General features: G+C 39.1%; 4 protein-coding genes across 6 annotated transcripts; 1 reads left to right on the top strand and 3 right to left on the bottom strand.

The window, feature by feature from the left end:
- Positions 1–423: 423 nt before the first annotated feature.
- Positions 424–1,161, top strand: RB195_020135 (uncharacterized protein; the record flags this gene model as incomplete). 2 transcript variants are annotated; one of them, XM_064188300.1, is made up of 1 exon in its annotated part: positions 424–1,161. In XM_064188300.1, one exon carries the CDS (start codon positions 424–426, stop codon positions 1,159–1,161), a length of 738 nt encoding a protein of 245 aa, XP_064044181.1. The 2 variants fall into 2 exon arrangements, with proteins under 2 accessions (XP_064044181.1, XP_064044182.1); XM_064188301.1 differs by having other exon boundaries at positions 448–1,161.
- A 478-nt stretch (positions 1,162–1,639) lies between these two features.
- On the bottom strand, positions 1,640–8,388 carry RB195_020136 (uncharacterized protein; the record flags this gene model as incomplete). 2 transcript variants are annotated; one of them, XM_064188302.1, is made up of 7 exons in its annotated part: positions 1,640–1,726; positions 3,925–4,023; positions 4,090–4,133; positions 4,200–4,297; positions 4,365–4,473; positions 4,546–4,626; positions 5,643–5,760. In XM_064188302.1, the coding sequence occupies 7 exons, from the start codon at positions 5,758–5,760 to the stop codon at positions 1,640–1,642; spliced, it is 636 nt and encodes a 211-aa protein (XP_064044184.1). The 2 variants fall into 2 exon arrangements, with proteins under 2 accessions (XP_064044184.1, XP_064044183.1); XM_064188303.1 differs by lacking the exons at positions 3,925–4,023; positions 5,643–5,760 and adding an exon at positions 8,361–8,388 and having other exon boundaries at positions 4,546–4,614.
- On the bottom strand, positions 7,848–8,237 carry RB195_020137 (uncharacterized protein; the record flags this gene model as incomplete). Its single annotated transcript, XM_064188304.1, has 3 exons — positions 7,848–8,005; positions 8,068–8,107; positions 8,178–8,237. 3 exons carry the CDS (start codon positions 8,235–8,237, stop codon positions 7,848–7,850), a joined length of 258 nt encoding a protein of 85 aa, XP_064044185.1.
- Positions 8,389–9,168: 780 nt separating the features above from the next.
- Positions 9,169–16,015, bottom strand: RB195_020138 (uncharacterized protein; the record flags this gene model as incomplete). Its single annotated transcript, XM_064188305.1, has 11 exons — positions 9,169–9,301; positions 9,357–9,469; positions 9,556–9,699; positions 10,428–10,538; positions 10,616–10,786; positions 10,861–11,007; positions 12,471–12,569; positions 12,628–12,694; positions 12,761–12,918; positions 15,575–15,687; positions 15,991–16,015. The coding sequence occupies 11 exons, from the start codon at positions 16,013–16,015 to the stop codon at positions 9,169–9,171; spliced, it is 1,281 nt and encodes a 426-aa protein (XP_064044186.1).
- Between the last annotated feature and the right edge of the window lie 5,015 nt (positions 16,016–21,030).

Consider the following 21,030-nt stretch of genomic DNA (forward strand, 5'->3'; position numbering starts at 1 on the left):
CCAAAACATGCTGCGCGGAGAAGCGATCAAAAGCAAACAATTCGTAAAAGGAACAGGAAGGGATACCACACAAGTGAAGATGCTTCACCGTTGTTCTCGGAAATTTTCTACGTTTAGGAAAATTTAGTGATTGAAATGATTTGATGCCAACACTAACGATCGTATGAGCATAGGTGACAATGGCGGATGAGGTACCGAGGAACGCAGATGCTCTCAAATATCAATGGAAAAATGTGGAAATTATAATTACAGGTCTAATACAAACAAGCGACACAGGGACATATCAAATGTTTTTTATCTCAACTAGAGATAGGCTCTTATCTAAGTTGATCGTGCAAAGAATTGTTGAAAATAGCAGTTTGAAAAAACCGGAAACCGGAAACCCAGTTGCAAATCCATTATCTTTCAGCGCATCTCAGCAAAATGAAGAAATCTGTTATAGGTAACATGTACAGGACGGCGGCAAGAGTCTCATCGAGTAGCCAGGAAAAAACATGGTCTGTAAATCTGGCCCATAAAGAAGCAATATGCAATGGATACCCAACTGGAGATGGTGCAAGCCGGCAAGCACGACTTCCCTCTCGAAGATACAACGTAGTGGATGGCCCAGAAAAGATCCCTTTCGGTTTACCTTATATATCTGATGAGATGAGCAGAGCGGCACGAGGCTGTCTACGAACAGCGGGTCTAGAGAATGACGTGAGGGTTGTGGAGATACCTCCAACGAACCTCAAGGGTCAGCTGGTACGTAATCGTGCGTATGATCGACTCTGCACAACTCTCAACTGCGTGGTTTGCCCGTATGGCAGAGAGGGTGATTGCATGGTATCAGGAGTAGTGTATCGTATCACGTGCAGGTTGTGCGGTGACGATTATAGGGGTGAAACGGGACGTCGACTGCATATTAAGGTCAAGAAGCATCTAGATGGACTCGCAAAATCTAAAACCTTCACGCCACTTGGAGCACACCTTAGAATATGTCATCCAAACTCCGAAGTAGAGGTAGAATTTTGTATTTTATCCCACGAGTCCGAGATCACAGCACGCAGAACACTAGAGACCTTTTGGATAACCGCCAAAAGCCCAAAAATGAACAAGAAGGATGAGTGCATTGCTATCACAAACGAGTTATCCCCATATCAAGACCTATGCGGGTTTTGATCTACGGAGCGGGTCGTGAGGTCCCTATATAAAGCCTTTGTGACTCGTAGTTGTGGTACGTGGTGGTCTGTTGCGTCACCAAGTCTAGCTGATGAGGCAAGTACTAGCCAATGTGTTGCTGTTTGAGTTTTACTACCGTTTGGATGCTTTCTGTAGGGTGATGAGGCGCTTGAGAGGATAAATCATTAGTGGCTTTGAATTTTCCTTGCTCTGACGAAGGCGATAACGCCGAAACGTTAGCCGTTGTTTAATGAAGACGATCAATACCAATCTTGGCTACAGCTCAAGAAAATGAATTAGTAACGTGCGTTATTAATTCATTTTCTTGAGCTAAACTACGTTTCAACATGCCGAGATTCAAAGACAGTCGAACATGGACAACACTCAGAATTTTATCCGTTTATGATTAAGTTCAATCTTTCTTATGTGCAAATTTAATGTTGATATATCGAGATATGTGTCATAAAGTTGTCCGTCTTTAAGTCACTTTCACTTCTCTTGATGTTTTCTTGATTGTTAAGACTTCAGTTGCTGATGCATTTGTGCGTCTTACTTCCTCTGGACCCTGTAAATAGAGTGAGAAAAAAAATGAAAATCGCACCTAATGAAAGGCAGATGGAAAATAAATGGTGCGAGGATAGCATTATTTTAGCAGTGATCAGAACCATCGAGCCCTGAGGATGCTTCCTGGCGCAATTATCCAGATTACAAAGAATAACATGTGTAACAATACCATTTTTCATACCACCCATTCAAATTTTAAAATAAAGTCAGAAACCGTGTTATACATTCAGCATGGAGTCGTTTTAGTAAGAGTTAGAACGGGTTTTTTCAGAGCGCAAAAAGCTAAAGAAGTCAAACGATCGATAGAAGAAATATGTGATGGGACTCGTAAAATCAGTGAGTGAACTTGCGGACGAATTCCAATGATTGGTTAGGGGTATACTGTTTGATTACAAGTTTTTGCTCTGTAGTATTAAGATTTTGTTCAGAAGTCTGACGAATTTTGCACAACACGTGCAAGTGGATCACGAGTTCCCACCAATGATACCTCTTAGTCGTCTTCTACATTTCCCTATTTCATGTACTCTTTCTCCTACAGTTATCTTTTTCAGCTAACTGCAAGGCTATTCTCCTCCTCCTGCTGACATATGAAGCCTATTCCGCTCATTGAAGCTCATTATTGCAGTGCTATTTCTCTCTACTTTCTTCTGTCATTGAACCTCCTCTCGCAACTATTTCTGAAAAACCTCCTATTATTGAACATTGCATCTTTTTAGCTGATTTGATTGCCGTTTGTGCAGATTATGGTGGTTTGTCGTTTGAGGATCACGAAAGTTAGTGAACCCTTTTGCATAAGTTGATTTGTCAAAGTCCTAACGTGCTTTCTACACCTTGGGCTAGTTTTGTTGGTAGTTGGTTGGTAGTCCGAAGTCCGATTTAAAGGGTAAAGGATAAAGTTTCTGGCCCATACAATGACTTGCGGTGGCTAGCCGATGTATCAGGTCAGTTTTTTTATCCTCTCAGACAGGTCCGGCACCAATTTATCGACCCCGGAGGGATGAAAGGCTTGGTGAGCACTAGGGCGGAGTCGAACCCTCGGTCGATCGTGCAGGTAGCGGAACCTCCAACCGCTACACTACACCCATGAGTTGCATATCTGCGAGAAAACGTCGTATCCAAATTTAAAGCTGTTGATGTATAGGTTTGATCGTGTGTAGGTCGACACCTGTGTGTTCATTCAAAAACGAGCGACGACAAGAGGAATTCACCGGAATGTTCGCGAATTGCAGAGCAAAATAATTACCTGCATACTATAATCAGATCAGAACGAGTCGGGAATCAGATCAGTTATAACGTTTTACAAGAAATCTGATTGTAAACCAATGAAACGAATGAACAACGCATTAACAACAAAACGTATCTCCAAATAGAAATTTTTTTTCTAAGCCTTTCTATTTTTCCAAATAGAAATATTTGGAAAAATAGAAAGGCTTGGTGAGCACTAGAGCGGATTCGAACCTGCGATCGATCGTGCAGGAAGTGGAACCTCTATCCGCCACACTACATCCGCCCTAAGTCCGATTTATACGGATATTTTGACCAATGCTAAGCGCTCTGAATTGAGTGATAGATGTCGTAAGAGAATTCTCCACTTGGTGGAGTAGGAGAACAACATGTTCGATGTGTAATCCGTGACAAAAAGGTCAGCGCCGAGTGAAATTAAATGAGTGCCAATTTTTGTAAAATTTCCTGGCTCACACAAAGTGTGTTTCTTTCCTTTCTTTTTTGGTGCACCATTGGTGTATGTGTATAAATAAATAAATAAATAATATAGCTACATAGTAGCTAGTAATAGTACTACTGATGATGTTATTATTAATTACTGTATACATAATTAGCTGTAGTTTACAAGGAATGAGATAGAAAATATTCAAATACCAGCCTTTGATTTGTTTAAGAAAACAAAGAAAGGAGAAGAAGAAAACTATTTGGCACTCAGTGGAAAATGATGAAAATGCTCTGAGGCAATAATGATACAAGGAACGAACGCTGTGACCAAATCCTCACAACTTTCGGCTAAAGTTTTCCTTGGAAACATAGGTTTAACTAATCTCGTTCAACAGCTCACGCTCTTTCAATGCTTAGCGGCCTGTCTACGCTTTCTGGCTTGCTCCAATCGGATGCACGCTGCGGTCTATCAGGTGGATATAAATGTCGCCGGGCCCGAGATGCTCTTAGATCATGTCTTAAACTTCTAACCTCTATTCTGGGAAATTCAGCGTCCACAATAATAACATCGGCAATCTCGAGAGCAGCCAGTGCAGCGCTTCCCGGTGTTTTGGGACGAGTAGTTGAACCCTGGAATGTTCCTGTATCGAAATTTTGCCCACTACAGAAGAACAGGAATTAACAACAAAATCCTACCGTTGACGACCCAGTTATTCGTTCCTTGAAATCCTTTTTCTCTTCTATAAAACAAAGTTCTTCTTTCATCATAGTAAAAAAAATCCCTAAACTCAAATTGGAGTGCTTACTCTGGATTTGCTGTCTTCTCTTTGCCACATATAAGTAGTATGCTACTGATGATGCGATAGCTATAGCCACTATTATAAGAACTGCCCAAAAAACTATCCTGAAATTGTTTCTCATCTAAAAGTTCACCATAAAAGTTTGGAATATGTGCATTCCCTGGAGCTTACACTGCAAAAGATGTTTCCGTGGTATCTTCTAAAGTATTCGGTGGTTTTGCTTTCTCTTCAATCTTGTACTTTTCATAAAAATACTCTTCTGGTGTCAGTGGCTGACTACCTTAATGTTCCTTCTTGAATGAAAACTAATATTCTATCACTACCAGCTGTTGCACAAAGATTGGTTCCCTACAAGAGTTAATGATTTTGAATTTTGCAACTTTTTTTTTCATTTGATAGTCTTCGAAGGAATAGCCAGCGTCTAAATTAAATCCTGAAAAATACAAATATAATTTCTTGACTAACACCATACTAAAGCGACATCGCTTCTGATAGCAAATTTCTCTTGTGCAACGATTGAGGCGCAAATTTCCTCTGCGCTAATATAGCTGAGGAGCAGTGTAGCGGTTAGAGGTTCCTTTGCCTGCACGATCGATCAGAGGTTCGAATTCACCTTAGTGCTTTCCAAGCCTTTGATCCCTCCGGAATCGGCAAACTTGTACCAGATACGGCGCATGCACAAGGCTGGCGCGTTTCAATCGAACTCGTAGAAAATTGCGCACCGGAACGCCCGAAGCCGTATCTTCCGGGCCTTTTTTTACGGCAATTAGGAAGAAATGAACGGAAGCACCCTCCTCCCCATAATCTATGACCCCGTATACGAATACTCCACCTGAAACCCGCTCCACCCCAGATTCCTGGGGTGATACCTTTAATATAGCTAGTTTAGAGCGACTTGAAATATGAAATAAAATGAAATGCGTGAGCTGCTGCAGTCGCGGCAGGACCCAGAATCTCTTTGCAGGCCAATTGCAGAAAGCGACAGTTCCACCTTGATCGCATCAAAAGCGTATCAGCGAACATCTATCCTCCCTCTGAATAGTTCATTCATTGTACATCTGCGCACATACATACATTCAGGATATTAAAATAATACTTCTTATTTTAGTTTTCGTCCCATCTTTACTTCCAGAACTGGCTAGGGTTAGTTGTTTCGGTTGTTTGGAGTGCGTTTTGATGTCTTGTACATGCGATTGCATGCGAGATTGTAACTATACTTCAAACTAACTCTAACTTAGCATTAACTCTATTTCACTTTAAAACTAATTACTTCTCATCCTTTTCCCCCAAAGTTCACTTTGACATCACTTGCAGTAACATCTGTCATTCTCTGTTGTCACATGTACATAGCGTGAACCGTCGGTTGTTTTGGAAGGGAAGCCTGATGTAGACTACCGTTTCCATCTCACAGCAGCTGAAAGCCACCATTAGTCCAATGAAGGTTCTAACCTGTAAGTTTCTGATTCTCCCAGTATGAGCCTACGCTGACGTTAGTTAAACGCATGAACAAAGCGGTGTGTCCACGCGAACGTTTCCTGACCGCGGAATCGAAGCGAGTACATCGCATGCTGGGCAACGTCACAGGAACACCCTTTGTATCTCGACATCTGCATGAACAAGCAAGCACATGTAAGAATTAGCATGCAATCATGATCATGCTATATAATAACGGGCTTAGTCTCTCACGTGTAACTGTCTGTCTATCACGAAATTCGAAAAAGGGGGTGTGACGGTTCCCACAGAGTTGGATTAGTGCGCCGGCGCCAGATAGTCATAAAATGGGTTCCAACGAATCCCACGGCATCGGATTGGTGCGCCGGCACAAGATAAGCGTAAAAAGGGGTATGAGGGGTCCAACGCGGCGGATTGGTGCGTCGGCGCCAGATAACTACAAAATGGGCTGGTACGGGTCCCGTGGTGCAAGATAGCTATGAAAGAAGTTGTGACGGGTCCCGCGGCGTTGAAATGGTGCGCAACAACTTCGTGTGCATGTCGGAAAAAGTAATTGGTACATTGCAGCCGTTTCATAGCCGTAGCAACTGCGCGCATTGTTTTTCACCTAAATGACTCTCCCGTGTGTGTTTCCTTGTTTGTTCGCCTCAAATTGGTAGCATGCCTTCCTCACAAAGTGGAAACATGCTTGCAAACGGCTGCTTAAATAGCGAACAGTTTACATGATCTGACGTAGAACGTTATCTCTATCAATAGGGTGATGTGTTTCTCGTCATTTTATACCAAAACATCATTCTTTGATAACTGTTGAGGGGAAGCAAGAAGAAAACCCATATTTCGAGTAATGCTTTTAAATTTCGTCTATAATATATTGGTAAGGGGGCGGCGCAGTCGGTTAGAGGTCCGTTGTAGCCACACGGTCGAGGGTTCGAATCCGCCCTAGTGATCACCAAGCCTTTCATCCTTCCGGGGTCGATAAATTGGTACCAGACTTGTCTGGGAGGATAAAAACACTAACTTGATCATAGGCTGGCCCCGCAAGTCATTGTGTAGGCCAACACGCGTTTCAAAACCTCAACGATTACGAATTCCAGTAAATTGTGTTGGCGCATCCCAAGTGGATTGATACGCCAGTGACTTTATCCTTTTTTATATTGGTAAGGAGTGTTTCAAGCTGAAGTTTGAACGTTCTCCAAATTCAGAAGTGACGCGTTTAGGAAGAAGTCTATGGAATCTTTCGCTTTTAGTTATAATAACAAAGATGAAGAAAGATTGTTAGATATACACCAGTTCAACTTCACATAAAACGGCACTAATATTGATTTTCGCTTATCAGTGACGGGGGCCGAAACAAACACAACAGAAAGTCTGAAGTCCGGTGTGTACCAATATACACATAACAATGTATCTTACGCCTAATTCTCACGCGTTACTGTGTTCGCGTTACTGTTGTTTGTGACGATGGATGGTTTGCGTCCTAAACGCCTCCTAAGAAGTCGTTCTGCATTGACAACGATCTATTGAGTTCCCTATTGAAAAAGTGGTGGGTGACTGGTGAGACGGCTGCGACTGTACTATCGAAAGCATAAGTAGTATTAATATTAGTTCAATGTTCGAGACTGCACTAATCCAAACGAATCCTTTCATCGCTCATCAACTTGCCCCCGCAAGTCATTCTAAGGCTGCACACGCGTTCAGAAAACCTCATATGATTTTAAGTTGGACTCCAATGCAAGTGCGCATCTTCATAGGAACTGATCAACGCCGTGCACTTTATAGTCGGATCAAAGCGACATGAATCACGAGTGCAGTTGCGGTGCATTTGCGTACGCACTTGAAACGGCGCGGTGGAGGCAGCAGCTGGAACCGAGTTGGGACCGTCGCGAATTCCAGCGATGGGTGGTCGCAGCAAGGATTTCAACACGCTCCTAGCCGCTACGCTCCACCGAAGCGCATCGAGAAAAGCCGCGTACGCAATTGCGTACGTGCTTCACGTCGTTTCGACCCTACTATATGCTCTGTCTGTCCTTTACGAACGAAGCAATTTTCTGACTCATGGATAGATTCTAGTTTCTGTTCTTTTAGATAGAATTGAGATAGGTCGGGCGCAATCCACTTATAGGAGGGACTACTACAGACTATGATCTCTTGTGAGAAGAGAAATCGCTTTCAAACCTCCGGAAATCACTACGTGAAACACTTTTAATTCTGAAAAAGTAAAGACTCATCTTCATAGGTCACACAATTAAACGTTACGACATCTTCTAGAAAGTTATAAAGGGTGAATAGCTTTTCACTCGTGTACATTGTCAATCTGAGAACGAGCACGTTCTGTCCATCTAGTACTTGAACTTCGATCGCTGAATCACTAAGATTTTGATGACGGTGTCTTTCCGAACATTTTCCAGAAGAAAAAACATACGTTTCCCTTGCGCATCCACACCTTCCATGAGGGACAACACCTACAAACCTACGAATTATGGCGTGAAAAAAATCAGAAAAAATATGACTTCAGAGGTTTTCCTCACGTACCGCCCAACAAACGAAGCAGAATGCCCTCTCATCGACCAACCACCATGCTGGATAGAACATTAATGATTGAGAAATTACAGGCGGTGCTTGAGAACATGAAGAGTTTAGTCTCGTTTCAGCAAAAAAAATGTTGATCAGCCGATGATTTTGGTTTTTTCCGTTTCAATTGAAAATGATTGGGACATAGCAAGGATTGGCGAAGTAGCTCCATTCGCTGGAAGCGAGTTGCATAAAGGATAAAGGATAAAGTTTCTGGCGTTAATCAATCCGCTTGGGATGCGCCCCCACGTTCACTTCAATTCAGAATTGTTTGGGGTTTACGAACGTGAATCTGGCCCATACAATGACTTGCGGTGGCTAGCCGATGTATCAGGTCAGTTTTTTTATCCTCTCAGACAGGTCCGGCACCAATTTATCGACCCCGGAGGGATGAAAGGCTTGGTGAGCACTAGAGCGGAGTCGAACCCTCGGTCGATCGTGCAGGCAGCGGAACCTCCAACCGCTACACTACACCCATGAGTTGCATATCTACGAGAAAACGTCGTATCCAAATTTAAAGCTGTTGATGTATTGGTTTGATCGTGTGTAGGTCGACACCTGTGTGTTCATTCAAAAACGAGCGACGACAAGAGGAATTCACCGGAATGTTCGCGAATTGCAGAGCAAAATAATTACCTGCATACTATAATCAGATCAGAACGAGTCGGGAATCAGATCAGTTATAACGTTTTACAAGAAATCTGATTGTAAACCAATGAAACGAATGAACAACGCATTAACAACAAAACGTATCTCCAAATAGAAATTTATTTAGGATTAATTAGAATCTCTCAGAACGATAAAAGTGGTAGAGAAAAAAATAAGATCCAATTAGATGAATGTAATACTATTATTCTTCCGATATTTAGATTACTCTCGTCTAAAGAGGGGAACTAGGTCTCATGTAAAATCTAATCTATTAAATTATAAAATCTTATCTATACACGACAGATCATCTAGATTTGGGTACAAAACCAAGATGTAGAATTTTTCGAATGGTTGCAGGCCCATTCCAACGGCCTTTGACGAGGAAGTTCCAATAGAGGAACGGCATGAGGTAACGTTTCATGAGAAATGCGTAATATCTGGAAATAACAGCACTTTCAATAAACACTTGGTTACATTTTTCTTCTATCTTACCTGGGAATGCTCTGGTTGATCGGTAATGTCTCCATCCGTCCCTTTGAGTTGAATTCGGCAAGAATACCTAGTCGTCTGCCGACGATTAGCGGACATGACGCATATCCATCGTACTAGAATACGGTAGCATGGCTTGTTTTCCTTTCAAGAACATTCAGAAACACAGGATTTGTTCCTGGAAAACTGCACCTTAACAAACCTTTGCTGGCGGTTCTTTTCCTTCCATTACAGCAGACAAATTCTTCTCGACTGTCTTTAGATGACTGGACACAGCTGCTGCTGTCTTCGCATTCGGTGTGTTCATGCAATCGCCGGCGGCAAAGACATTTGCAAAATGTTTCGACTGCAAAAAGAAAAAGATGTAAGATCTCTCTCCTTCTTATTTGAATAAACATGAATATTATCTACTCTGAAACCAGCGCATGCAAAAAAGAGTCTGTATAATTTCGGATAATTGACAGTGGAAGTCCAAAAATGGTTAGAAATGATATGTGTCTGCCCCACATCAAGTTTAATTGTTTTTATTTTGCCTCTGCTTCAATTTTGAGGGATTTTTCTTTAATACTGTTTCAAAGCAATGTAAATATGATTAGTTCAATTCAGTCAACTGAATCCTTCTCGAAACCGTGCTTCCTTGCATAGCCTCCTTCATCTAGCATTTTTCAATCCTGTGAGACGACTCCAAAACGCCTTCCTTGCACGTCTCAATCACTTGATTGCAAGCTTTAGACTGGACCGAGGTACGGGGTGCAATAGTATCATGAGCCGATCCTGCCGCAGCAGAAACAGGACTCCACCCCTGAATCCGCCTTCGTCTCAGGTCAGGTACAAGGTCGCCTTTGGTCCGCGATTAGTCCCTACCCGAACCAAAGGAACCGCCACGGAGCCTAGCGATTAACCTGCTGTGATACCTCTAGCGAAGGAGATCTGTGGATCCGTGAAAAATTCTATATGTACTATGCTATACTATATACTTTGTTCTATGTTTAGAAAATTTGAAAAATCTAGATTCAAAAGGCGCAAGAATAGTTTTGAAAATAATATGGAAAGCCGTGGAAAACTGCTACCTACCCTCAATGTTTCATGATCAACGTCTACCCAACCATTTTCATCGACGAGCTCCTTACAATTTCGAACTGCTGGCGGTGCTGTGCATGGTGGTGCAATATGGAGCAATGAATACTAAAATTGTAGTCGGTGGCCGTCGGTCAGCTGTTTCCATTAGCAATTATAATGCTAGTTACTACCAGCACACTCACTGGTATCTCATCGTATTTTCCATTCGGTTTCGAGTCTTCGTCGAGTAGTTCGAATTTAGCAATTTTATTCGTTGTATCGACCTCTATGAGATTATGGTGGGTTCGTACGTCGATATTTTTCGAAGCAGCAATTTTGTTAAGAGCATTTAAATATGCTTCAACGCCAAAAAGCTGAAATTATGTCTTGTGGCTGATGGATACACGGAAACACTAAACCAAAAAAACAAGGAAGAAATACAACGTACCCTTGGTAGTGCCGTTGCGTAGATAAAATTAGTAGTTTTACGATAACCACGCTCTTTAACGATATCTTCGCCGTAGTACAAAACTTTCTGAGGTGCTCCAGCACATTTGATCGGCGCATTCGGGAAAGTGAAAACACAATTTCCGGACTAAAACTCTTTCGATGTTTTTCGTAGGCTTTCCACCGTAGTCAGTAAATTATAAAATGTTCTTAAACTAAAATACATTATCCCCATCCTCCATAGCAGATAGATGCTTTGTTTACTTCAAAAAAAAATGAAATTAACTTGAAGAATTTTTAATTTTGACTGATCACTCAAAAAATGATTGTTCTACGCTTCAAACTCAGCTATGTATTAGGTCTCATATTCTGCTTATTTAGTGAAAAATAATGGAAGTTTCAGAAGTTCACGACTTATAAACAGTAGAGGTAATAGAATGAAGTTATTTTTTTCATCATACTACCTTTCGTTCTTCCTGTCATCCAGATTATCTTAAGCTTTCACTAGTAGCAGTCGAGTATTTCAGCTTCTCTCTAATAGTTTTGATTTTTATTTGTTTTCCCCATTCCAGAACACTTGAAAGGGGTTCGAAGGCGAAAGAAGCTACTGATACGGTTGTTCGATGCGGGGACATATCCACGTCCACGTACGTGAACAGCTAGCATTAAAAATCTCGCTGATGTCCTCAAAATCACCATTACAAACTTCATTCTTCTAAGGTAAAATCAGTTGGACCTTAAAGGCATCATCCCACGAATCTGAAGTGGTACGGATTTCAGGTGGAGTATTCGTATACGGAATCGTAAATTATGGAGAGAAGGGTGATTCCGTCCATTTCTTTCCAATTGCTGTAAAAAAAAACGGCCCGGAAGACACGGCTTCAAACGTTTCGGGCGCTATTTTCTACAAGGAGTTCGATTGGAGCGCGCCAACCTTGTGCACAAGCCGCATCTTCCGGGCCGTTTTTTTTACGGAAATAAGGAAGAAATGGACGGAATCACTCCCGTCTCCATAATCTACTATCCCGTGTAAGAATACTCCACCTGAAATCCGTACCACCTCAGATTCGTGGGGTGATGCCTTTAATTCTAAATGTGATTTCCACGTGACTCTAATCCCATCCGCCTCACTCACTGCTTGTATCTGAAAGCCCACTAGCACTGCAACCAATAAAAAAAGAGGATTTGGTGAGTCCTTCGTATATCCATCGAACACACTTCATCATTTTGTGGTTTTTGTGCTAGTTATAGAGGAAGAATTCGTCTGGCATTTCCAACCTTATAAATACAGTAGTCATGGTAATTCTTCGTCAGAAAACAAAAAAAAAACACGAATCCACGTTTTCGGGCAAAGGATTACCATGCTATTTATTAGTAGCTGCTGTATGCTGGTATTTTTTCCACATCAAATCAGGAATCAGGAAATCGTCTCAAGACAAGATTTCGAAGCAGAAACTATATTAAAATAATCCTTGGCCCTCTCTCTTTTCTTCTTTTTTTTACACATCACGTATGATAACAGATGAATAAATAAAGAAACAAATAACTGATATATCATGACGTAAGTAACAGAAATTGTAATCTGAAATATGGAATAAAAGATTCCCTTACAGTAACAGTACTGAGCTCTTTGAATGTTTTTTCACAATAGAACGGCGAATAATTCGAGCACACACCGGGTGTCTGCATAGCTTCGGGCAATCCTTTAATCTGTGAAAAAATCAACAACTTTTTTTTCGAAAATAGACAGTAACACTCAGAAATCTACCATGTCAAAGCGTAATTGACATCCTGTAGCAATGAGTAGGTAATCGTATGTGATCTCATCGCCTTTTCTAGAAACCAAAAGCTACAGTAATCTCTGCGTTGCTGTAAGAAGTATGCGAATGATTAGGGCTGACCTCAGTGTTACAGAATTCTTCTTCGGCTCGAATTTATCCACGCTGTCTTGGATCCAGACTGTATTCGGATGGATGAGATCTTTTTCTTCTTGAACATTCGATTTTAGCGCCAAGTATCCGCCGCCGACTAGTGTAAAACCGGGTTGGTAGTAGTGGAACTGAAAAAGTCAGTGATGAGGTTAGGTCATCCAAGAAAAAAGGCGTCAAATATTTCTGAATACTGGGGTCCTGGAAAGGAATTTCTGAACTTTCTGACGAGAAAAACTATTTGAGGGAGTTTTGCTTGCATTTTCTTCAATAACTTACACGTACTTGGAATAACTTATTCAACTTCTACAAAATAAATAATAATTTTCTAAAATAGGAATTTTTAAAGTTTAGGTTTTGACGTGGAAGAACATTTGGAAAAACAAGGAAAGATTGCCAAAACTATTTTGGCTCCTTTTTATTGATTTGCTTGAGCTGTAGCCAATATTATTGATTTTGATCTTGCTTATTATCAGCTAACGTTTCGACGCTTTCGCCTTCGTCAGAGCCTGGAAAAATCAAAGTCAACAAGCATTCTTTCTTGATTGATTGGTTTCTTTTCTCAAGCGCCTTATCACCGACAGAAAGTATCCGAACGCTAGGTAAACTCAAACAACAAAACATCAGCTAATACGTCCTTCATATGCCATATGTATTTGGTAACGCAACAGACCACCACATCACAAGGATTTTTTTATAGGGACCCCGTAGATGAAAACCTGCACAGATTTTGATATGGGGCTAAATTTCTTTGTGATCGCAATGCACTCATCCTTTCTGGAAGCGCGAAAGTTCGACATTCCTTGAATCTTGGCGTAGAGATTCCAAATTGTCGATAGTCAAATTGAAGAAAGAGCCAAGATTGTTAACAAACCTTATTACGACTAACGTTTCGGCGTCGTGACAATCGTCAGAGCCTAAGTAGCCGGGATACCGTAATAAAGCCGCAAATAATAATCACTAACAATGCTCTGCTTCCTCCTTTTTTACACAAGGAACTAATTTTCTGTGAAATGGGACGAAATGTGCATAACTCTTCGTTTTTTAAGCAATCCGTCAATGAATCCGAGAGAAAAGTAGTAAAGTTAAAACTGGATTCAGCCGTCATTTCTGTCGTTCACATGTGGCTCACATGTCCTCAACCAAACTTTTTTTTTTTTGTTACAGTGACAACAATGAAAAGAATACCATTGTTTGCAAAAGAATCAGAAGAATTTTTCGATGAGAAATCTTTCTGCTGAAAATCGGAAGCGAATGAGCGCTGATCAAACGTTCACTTCACTTTTCTGTTTATTTTAATTGATTTAAATCAAACATTTAAAGAATAACAAAAGCATCTGGGGTGTGTCACCAATTAATACAAGTCGAAATTAATAGTATCATAGTAAAAGCAGATACAGGAAGAAATTTATGAACAAAATAAACTGAAAAATAAGAAACAAATTCTAAAGAAACCCTTGCAATGAATTGAAAGACAATGAATTCAGTTCATCTCTACAAAAAAAAAAACTGACAAATCAATTGCTTCCGCATTCATTTGCTCTATTATAAAATTCTTATGACATAAAAATTGGAATTATCAAAAAAAAATTACAAATAAAATACATATAAGATAGACTAGAACTAGAAGAATATTTTAAAAAAATTCAAACGACCATTTCAGTTGATTTTAAAAAATTTTAGTATTATTAATATTCCTAAAAATTCAACAGTTCTTCTCGTCCTTATTTTAGGAATCAACCCAAAATAACACAAAATGAGCTTGAAGAAACAAACTGACTGCCTTATTACTAACGGAAGCACCTCTTGATTTTTCCGGAAAAAAAAGTTTTTGTGCTTCTTCGTGTTCTCCACCTAATAACTCATTCCAATGAGAGACATACGCTGACCATACTCTCATATTTACGTAGTTCATAGTACCCTAATTAGGAAAAATAATAATATCCAAATAAAAATAAAGAAATTCCAATTTTAAGTAGTCATTAAATGTGAAGAAATTGATGTTGAGAAATTTCTGCAATCAATCAACCGAAAACCACACCCTTTAAAATAACACATTTTTTTTTCCTATAGACGAGACATATTTGCCGATGATGGAGAGTGAGCTGCGAATTTGTTTTTATAGCTATGAAACTTCTATCTAGAAAATTCTTTGATCAGGTACTTTGCACTCTTCAATTCTTTAATTCTTTGAACTTTGAATTAAGAAACACAACACAGTACTAAGTTCGAGTTTTTCTAGGCAGCTCGATTACGGTAAATTCCTCTCCACTGCAATCCACTACAGAAGTACAATACATACATCAACTAAAAACAATTTTGACATTTTTTCCACTTCCTCCTCCTTTGTCTTCAGTGAATAGGAAAATAGAAGAGGATGTAAATTACCAATCAATGTGATCACTTACTGTGAATTTCTCAATGTGACTGTGTTGCAAAAGTAAATGACAAAAAATGTTATGGGAGCCGGTTCTGGAACTATGCACATCCTTGATGTTAAACGTATGGAACTGAATGGAACTAAGGAATAGAAAGAAATATGAGGAATTAAATGTAATTTTCTCAATTATCCATAGTAAGCAGCGAAAATGCACTTCATTGTGATATGCTTGGAATAAACTAAGCAGCCCCTCTTGAACCATATTATTTCAGTGAAGAAACAGAAAAAAATCTGTTAACCGATTGAGAATTATATAATATTAGTAAAATGTATAATTATGTAATATTTGTAACATATTGTAGTATTATTACTATTATTATTATATATCTAATATTAAGATAGCGAACCTCGTTTGGCTCAATAACTCCCACGGATTTTTTCGGTAATCGCCTGGCGAATTTGTGACTGGCACCCATTCCGGCGGCACCACCACCGACAATTAACAATCGGAAATGTTGACCTAAAACGAGTAGGCGAGAAAAATTCAGCCTTTCTCAATATTATTATTGTCACTTATTATTATTATTATTATCCCTATTTTTATTACTGTAGCATCCAGTGATTATTCCAATTAGTAAGGGTGCTAGGAAGATTAGTAAGGGTGCAGTTGGTGGGTAAAGAAACTGTAAAGTAATTAAGTTCCTTTTCTTAGACACTGTGTTTTTTTAACAAATACTAGCTATGAAGGAAATTTTCCGAAGAAAACACATGAACACGAAAAAATACAATAGTTCACGAATATAACATCGACCAAGTGACCTACCGTTGAGTGTTAAACTCAGCTTCATAGTGTTTTTCACTTAGCCAGCAACTGAAAATCATATCGCATTATTTTTTTTTAATGCTGTGCAAAATCGATTAATACGAGGATGGTCCGGATAAGGATGACGCAGAAAAGTTGATCAAGTTGTAAAGGGAAGAATCGATGGCTACCTTTGACTCAAAAGCGATGCTCGCTCCTTTTTCAACGTACATTCAAAGCAGAAGGAAAATAAAATTCAGTGGTGCTGAGACTTGAAAAAAAGCTTTGGGCGGAATGCTCGCAAAATACAAAAATACTTACAGAAAAGGGCTCATCTGTAACGTTTCAGCGAATTTTACCCTTTTTAAATAAAATACAAATAAAATCACAGTCAATCACAATGAGCAATGAAACCATCACAACATGCATAACAAATTAACGAACAATTCATAAGTCTATTTGTAAAAATTTTTGACTCCGCCCACAAACTCTCTACGTGACATTCGGAAGATTTTCGTAATCATTTATCAACAATAGCAAACGTAGAACGTAAAAGAACTTTCTGTTCCACTAAAGACCTCAGGATCCACTAAGGGTTGGTGTACGATTCGTTTAAGATGAGAAAGTACACGTTGCACAATCCACCGGAAGAGAAAGATTTTTGAGAAAAAAGAATAGGTTTCAGGGAAAAAAACACCAAAAACTGATTCTAGGGCATGTATTCAAAACTTTCTTGTATATATTAAGTGTCAGTGTCAAGAGCAGAAATTACGGCCTTCTGAAAATCCTTTTTGAAAAAAAAAATACGTCTGCGATTAATTGAATTTGTTAGCGAGCGATTTTCAAAGAATACTAAAAAAGAAATGGACTTGGTGGGTAAAAAAAAATTCCATAAACTCTGTCCAGAGATAATACTGTGAATAATATTATTACTATCAATTTTACAGTGGTAAAATCCAAGATAATAATAGGCTGCTTTTCAGGATTTCCCTATTCCATTTCTCGGTTTATTGCTTTGAAGCTTACCCCATAACACGTTCTTCGTATGTCTGGTTTATGTATTTCCGAGCAGTAGCCTCTTATCATACTTTACCACACAAAATGGTTATCTAACAGTTCTCGCAGGTCCTTTAAAGGCATCACTCCACGAATCTGGGGTGGGACCGGTTTCAGGTGGGTAATGCTTATACGGGATCGCAGATTATGGGGAAGAGGGTGATTCCGTCTATTTTTTCCTAATTGTAGTAAAAAACGGACGGGAAGATACGGCTTCGGACGTTCTGGCGCGCTATTTTCTACTAGGAGTTCGACTGGAGCGCGCCAGCCTTGTTCGGCGCCGCATCTTCCGGGCCGTTTTTTACGGCAATTAGGAAAAAATGGACGGAATCACTCCCCTCTCCATGGTCTCCCATCCCGTATACGAATACTCCACCTGAAATCCGTACCACCTCAGATTCATGGGGTGATGCTTTTAAGTAGAATTTGATGGAGCAACTTTTTTTTTTGAATTCTGACAAAAAAAAATACAATACAATAAATTGAATAAAACTATGACAAAGTTCTCTTAGTCGTGTTGTATTGGACATTATATGGACATGATTCAGGATTTTTTTATATATCTCTTATGGGGATGAAGTTCTAAATCTATTTGAAAATTTTGTTGTTGTTAGATGATTTAGTAAATAACAAATAGGGCTACAGCTGCGGAAAACATGCACTGCCCGGTGGCCACTATTTCTCACCACCAAACAACTCCGATTCGTAAGTAGCCCGTCCTATATCTCAAGAATGATCAAATTTCAGAACTTTTTTTGGAGAAGGTCCAACTCTTAAAGAGTAACTGAGGCAGATTGTTGTTTTGGTTTTTCAAATACGCTTAATTCTATAACAGAAATTAGACGTGACCACTTTGGAACGTACACAAATATGCAGAAATGTGAATGACGAATTGAAATTTGCAGAATATGCAAAAGAAAAAAGTTAGGGAGAATTTTGAATGACAGAGAAGTGTGGAATCTCGAGAATTTGATAATCCATGTGCTAGCTCTGGGTGGAAAACAGAACAACTCAAATCCGTTGAAATTATTCCATAGAAGTGACGATAGAGGAGGAGGAGGGAGGGAACGAAGCGGCCTATGAATCATTCACTAAACAATTCTAGGATGTAGGATCTCTAAAAACCACAAGAAGAAATTCTTTGCAAAAGTAAAGATGTTTGAACTCATAAAATAACGTTTTATAAAAAAAAAACAAATACAAAAATAACAAAAATAAAAATAAAGATGATGAACATAAAATTACAATTCTTTTACACTAATAACCGAGTAAAAAAAAGCTGAGATTTTGCAGAACTTACGTCTCATTTTGTTTATTTATACATCATTATTGTACATAATTCCATAGTATGTCGATTTTGAAGCATCCACGAACTTTTTACGTGCGCCGGCAATCACCAAATACCACCGGCGATGACCTCATCGCATGATGGATGTACTCTGGCTTTTTTTCAAGGAGAACGATTGTTATCATATCGCATTGCGCACGTACGCAAACTCTTCGAAATCCGATGATTTTCACCATCAAAACTAAAATAATTTCCAACTCATTCATTTATCCAATGCACCATTGAAATGTGCAAATATTGCACTAAATTTAAATTATTAATGCGAAAAATATTCAATAAAATACAATTACGTGGCTTTCCATTGATTTACTTGAGCTGTGGCAAAGATTGGTATCGATATTTTTTACCAGCTAACGTTTCGGCGTTTTTAGCCGGGGAATACATTTGAAAAATTCGAAAAAAAAATTTGATACTGTAACGAATTGGAGTATTAAAATGCAAGGAAAGAACTCCTCATTGAACGAAACAGTCACAGACTCAGAGTGAAACACTCAGAATTCCCGAAGTTCCCGTTCCAGTTCTACAAGATTTTAAAAGACGAGATTCCGAGGTGAGACCATCCCTTTAAGAGAACTAATGACTATATTTCCAAAAAAAAATAATTATAGTTCTTAGTAAGTTTATGGCTAACCAGAAAAGAGTACTCCGCCTGCAAACGAAACAAATACTAAAGGAAATGAAAGGAATGGATGCGCTTGTGCCTCGCATAAAATCACAACTAAAGAAACGATTTGAGAGCTGCATAGATAAAAAAATGTGGATGAAATGATGAGAATACTGTTGTTGATGAGGACACAATACAGTAAACAATTTATTTTTCATGTGAAAAAAGAGAAAATTCTCAGGGATAGCACTGAAATTTTGAAAAAAAAAGAATGTTCGGTTGCTTCTTTACAATAAACAATTTTTGAATGCGTTCCGAATGTTATTCGTTTAATTTCTATTTTTTTTTTCTCGAGTTAAACATCGAAATCAAACGCTCATCTCACTACTAATTTGGGCTGCGGCAACAGAAACTGGGCAGAGTTCCTGAAGGACTTTAACTTGATTGTTTTCTGACTCAAAGTACTTAGCGACTCACTGCGCTTTCAGACAGGCCAGACGCGATCTTTTCACCTTTAGTCGTTCTTTGCTGTATTTGCGTTTTTTCTGAGAGACGATGACTCAATCGGAACTGCTCTCAAGTGTTCTTTAAAGTGAAAGCAGAAAAGTACACCATCAGTTCCAGTTCTCGCTGTAACATTCTTTCTCTTCCTTTTCCTTAAACGCAAATCACAGGATATTTATCTTTCTAACATGACCCTGGTGGACACATTTACGTGGAAAACATAACCTGAAAATGGTATTTGCAGAAAAAATATTGCTAAATACAGAAAAAACTGCTTTAAGTAGATTGTACATACATACTGCTTAAAGACGTCTCCCCACGAATCTGAGGTGTTACGGATTTCAGGTAGAGTATTCGTATACGGGGTCGTAGATTATGGAGAGGGGGATGATTCCGTCCATTTCTTCCTAATTTCCGTAAAAAACGGCCCGGAAGATGCGGCGCCGCACAAGGCTGGCGCGTCCAGTCGAACTCCTTTAGAAAATAGTGCGCCAGAACGCATGAAGCCGTATCTTCCGGGCCGTTTTTTACGGTAATTAGGAAGAAATGGACGGGATCACCCCTCCCTCCATAATCTACGATCCATATACGAATACTCCACCTGAAATCCGTACCATCTCAGTTTCGTGGGTTGATGCCTTTAAGTAGAATTTGATGGAGCAACTTTTTTTTGAATTCTGACAAAAAAATACAACACAATAAATTGAATAAAACTATGACAAAGTTCTCTTAGTCGTGCTGTATTGGACATTATATGGACATGATTCAGGATTTTTTTATATATCTCTTATGGGGATGAAGTTCTAAATCTATTTGAAAATTTTGTTGTTGTTAGATGATTTAGTAAGTAACAAATAAAATGTAAATATTAGAAAAAAATAGGTTGTCAGTGTATTCAAGCATAAAAAAGTAACAAATACATGATGTAAATAACAACAAATAGTGTTAATTTGAAGATAAATGGTAAAAAAATTCTTAATAACTAATATATAATATAAGAGATCATATACAATGCACAATATATAACATACACAAATAATATTATTGTAAAATTATAAGTAATTTTTTCATCAGTCGAAAGAATTCAATTAGGAGTAAAGTACGGAACAAATTTGTGAAAATCAAGCTCTAGCGGAAAAATGAAACCTGGATAGGTAAGTTAGGAATCCTCAGCTACCTCTCCGATCGTATATAATAAGGTGAAGTCGCAGTTCAACGAGGAGAGGAACGTACACGAGTCGAAAACCAAAGGGAAAAAACGAAAAACGAACTGCTGTAACAAATGAGTTGCATGTAGATCACGGGAAAATTCCCGAATGTTCTTAATCATCGATTTGCGGGTGGTCCGAGCGGTGCACAATCTCCACGTAGAATGATTTTTAAACCAAAAACAAAACCAAGCAACTACTTTCTTCTCGAAGAATTCGTTTAATAAATTATTTTTTTCCAGAAAAATGTGTTTGGGTAGTAAAAGGATTGCGGGTAACAACACAACCATACATATCGTTTATTTTTTGCCTCAGATCATTTAACACCTAAACTTGTAACT

The sequence above is a fragment of the Necator americanus genome, chromosome II, assembly GCF_031761385.1.
Source record: "Necator americanus strain Aroian chromosome II, whole genome shotgun sequence".
Classification (NCBI taxonomy): Eukaryota; Metazoa; Nematoda; class Chromadorea; order Rhabditida; family Ancylostomatidae; genus Necator; species Necator americanus.